The sequence below is a fragment of the Micromesistius poutassou genome (genome assembly GCF_964030765.1).
Source record: "Micromesistius poutassou genome assembly, chromosome: 11".
NCBI lineage: Eukaryota > Metazoa > Chordata > Actinopteri > Gadiformes > Gadidae > Micromesistius > Micromesistius poutassou.
Genome location: NC_140281.1, coordinates 15,073,911 through 15,077,034, shown reverse-complemented (window position 1 = coordinate 15,077,034; position 3,124 = coordinate 15,073,911). Strand labels below are relative to the sequence as shown.

At 50.4% G+C, this 3,124-nt stretch overlaps 1 protein-coding gene across 1 annotated transcript; it reads right to left on the bottom strand.

Moving 5' to 3' along the window:
* Positions 1-471: 471 nt before the first annotated feature.
* On the bottom strand, positions 472-2,547 carry ccr9b (chemokine (C-C motif) receptor 9b; the record flags this gene model as incomplete). Its single annotated transcript, XM_084475199.1, has 2 exons — positions 472-1,008; positions 1,981-2,547. Coding segments are annotated over 2 exons (1,104 nt in total), but the record flags the coding sequence as incomplete, so codon positions are not given.
* Between the last annotated feature and the right edge of the window lie 577 nt (positions 2,548-3,124).

The window sequence follows — 3,124 nt, the reverse complement described above, 5'->3', positions numbered from 1 at the left end:
CAAGATGTTCGTTACACCAGCGCAGACCTGTGTGCTTCTCCTGCACCTTCTCACGCTCCCCCTGCTCAAGAGTTCATTCATGCCATGCTTCTGCTCTGGACCACTTCCTGTTTACTATGCTTGTTCTGTCTTTCTATCTAATTGTAAAAATCATAAACCATTTAAATATACAAGTTACAAGTTGACAGAATAAAATGGAAAAGATTTCATAACTTTTATTTATACTCAAAAGAAAAAAACACATTATTTATGGTTGGGGTTAGGGTTAGGAAGAGGGGTGCATCTACAAGAAGAGGGGTGCATCTACAAGAAGAGGGGTGCATCTACAAGAAGAGGGGTGCATCTACAAGAAGAGGGGTGTATCTACAAGGAGAGCCATGGGGGGGTCTCTACAAGGAGAGCCATGGGGGGGGGGGTCTCTACAAGGAGAGGGGAGGTCTCATAAAGGAGATGGGTGGGTGGGGGGGGTCTCTACAAGGAGAGGGCGGCGGTGGTCTCTGTGTCGGACATCACAGACGGTCGCTTGGCAACGGACGCCATCTTCCCTTGCCCTGCGCCCAGTCGCCCCACGCACGACTTCATCACCCTGACCAGGTCCCTGCGGAAGCGCACGCCCACGAACACGTAGAGGAAGGGGTTGACGCAGGCGTGCGTGTACGCCAGGCCCTTGGCCACCTGGCCGAACACGTCCACGCGCGTCGCCACGCCGCAGTCGGTGATGCTGCTGTTGGCGAACTGCGACGCCTGCGTGATCAGGTGGCCATTGTACGGCAGCTGGGAGAGGACAAACACCACCACCACGGCCAGGATGACGCGCAGCGCCTTGTGCTTGTGGAAGCTGCGCGCCTGCAGCAGCGAGCGCAGGATGAAGGAGTAGCAGGCGGTCATGACCACCAGCGGCAGCACGAAGCCCACGCAGACCTGCAGAGACAGAACCAGCACCTTGGTCTGGGTCTCCATCCTGGGCAGCGGATCACAGACGGTCTCACCGCCCGGGGTGTTCCTCACCTGAAACATGAGTCACAGAATAACATCCTGGTTAAAAGCCTTGTTAATGGCCTGGTTAATGGCCTGGTTGATATCATGATTAATATGCTAGTTAACATCCTGGTGAAAAGTGGGTTAATATCATGGTTAATATACAGGTTAATAGCCTGGTTAATATCCTGGTTGATAGCCTGGTTGACAGCCTTGTTAATATCCTGGTTAATGGCCTTGATATCCTAGTATATATTCTAGTTAATATCTTAGTTCATATCCTAGTATATATCCTAGTTAATATTCTAGTTAATATCATGGTATATATCCTAGTTAATATTCTAGTTAATATCATGGTATTTATCCTAGTTAATATTCTAGTTAATATCATGGTATTTATCCTAGTTAATATTCTAGTCAATATCATGGTATTTATCCTAGTTAATATCTTAGTTCATATCCTAGTATACATCTCTTTTAGTATCCCAGTTAATACCCGGGAAGTTACTTTCCCGTCCCAAATCTGACAGTGGGGTTAGGGTATCCTAACCTTAGCCTCACCTGGGCTCCGGAGGTTAGACAACGCTACAGCAGCACTCTGGGGGGGAGACTCAGACGGCTGCACACGACTACTGCACCGGAAACGGTGCAGGAGCCGTGTGAACAAGGTGAGGTACGTGTGAGGGGGGGACTTACACATGGTTTCCTGTTTTGTTGCAGAGATATTCGTCCAGACTTGGAGAGAAACTCGAGAGTCACAAGATTTCAGAAGACGATTTTAACTAAACGTTTCTACCGTGGCCAGGCTACTACCCAGGTTTGATTTTAAATCTATCTAGACACTATGTCTAAAATTTTTCTCAAACCATACTGTTTTGTGTGTGCACTCCGCATGTTGCAGCTCAAACCATAGCTCTAAAGTCATGACTACAGCTGCTTTAATAACGCTGCTCAATGGTAAGGGTGGAGCCTGACGAGCTCCGGTACAGAACGGACCGGTACCTTGGCGAACAGCATGTCGGGAACGGCCAGCAGGGAGGACATCAGCCACACGGCCAGACAGGCCACCCTGCTGTACAGCATCCTCCGCTCCCGGCACAGGTTGTGGGCCCGGGTCACCTGCACGATGGCCACGTAGCGGTCCACGCTGATGCAGGCGAGCAACAGCATGCTGCTGAAGAAGTTGAGCTTGTAGACGACCACCACGGCCTTGCAGAGCCCGGCGGCGTGGCTGCCGAACGCCCAGCCCTGCGTGGCGTTCACCGCCCAGAAGGGCAGCGTGGCGAGGAACAGCAGGTCGGCCACGGCCAGGTTCAGCAGGTACACGTCCGTCATGGTCTTCAGACGGTTGCGGATCACCGTGTAGAGTAGCACCACCAGCAGGTTCCCCACCGTGCCCAGGATGAAGATGAGCAGGTACAGCGTGGGCTCGTAGCGGCGGCTGAAGTCCCGGACCCAGCCCTTGCTGCAGGGGGTCTCGCCGATATCGTAGTCTTCAGGGTAACCGGAACCCTGGGGGGGAACCAGGAGAACAAGACCCTTGTTTAGATGGCGTGGTTTACACTGAGTCGTTTATCAGCCCTTGATTCAAACAGGCGTCCAAGTGAGACGGAGAACAACCAAAGGATACAAACGTTATTGTAGAAGCTACTTGGAGGAGCTATTTATGAATGCATCAGGTGTCAACAGGCTCATTGGAAACAACCTGTCAGACAGTACACATCCCTGTGCTTCTTCACTTCCGACACAAATGCAGTGTGTGTGTGTGTGTGTGTGTGTGTGTGTGTGTGTGCGTGTGCGTGTGCGTGTGTGTAAAACAATGTTTTCTGTATGTATTTGTGGATTCAGCTAAAAGGGCCCTGCAGTGTGTATCAGAACCAGAGAATTGTTTTGACAGAGATGTGGGACAGAGATAACACACACAATTTAGTGGTTAGCTCAGCACTAAAGGTTAGATTAGGGCCAGTAGATTAAGAGATGTCAGAGACTGCAACAGCAACAGCTGAATACTCCATTTAGGATCTGAGAAGAATCTGTTCCATATGGAGACCATAAAGGTCCCCTCTCTGTGTTTGGTTGTTTTTAACCTGTTTTCAGTGAATGCAGAGTGGCCTCCCTCTCCTTTATCTGTCTCTGGTTCTCTGGG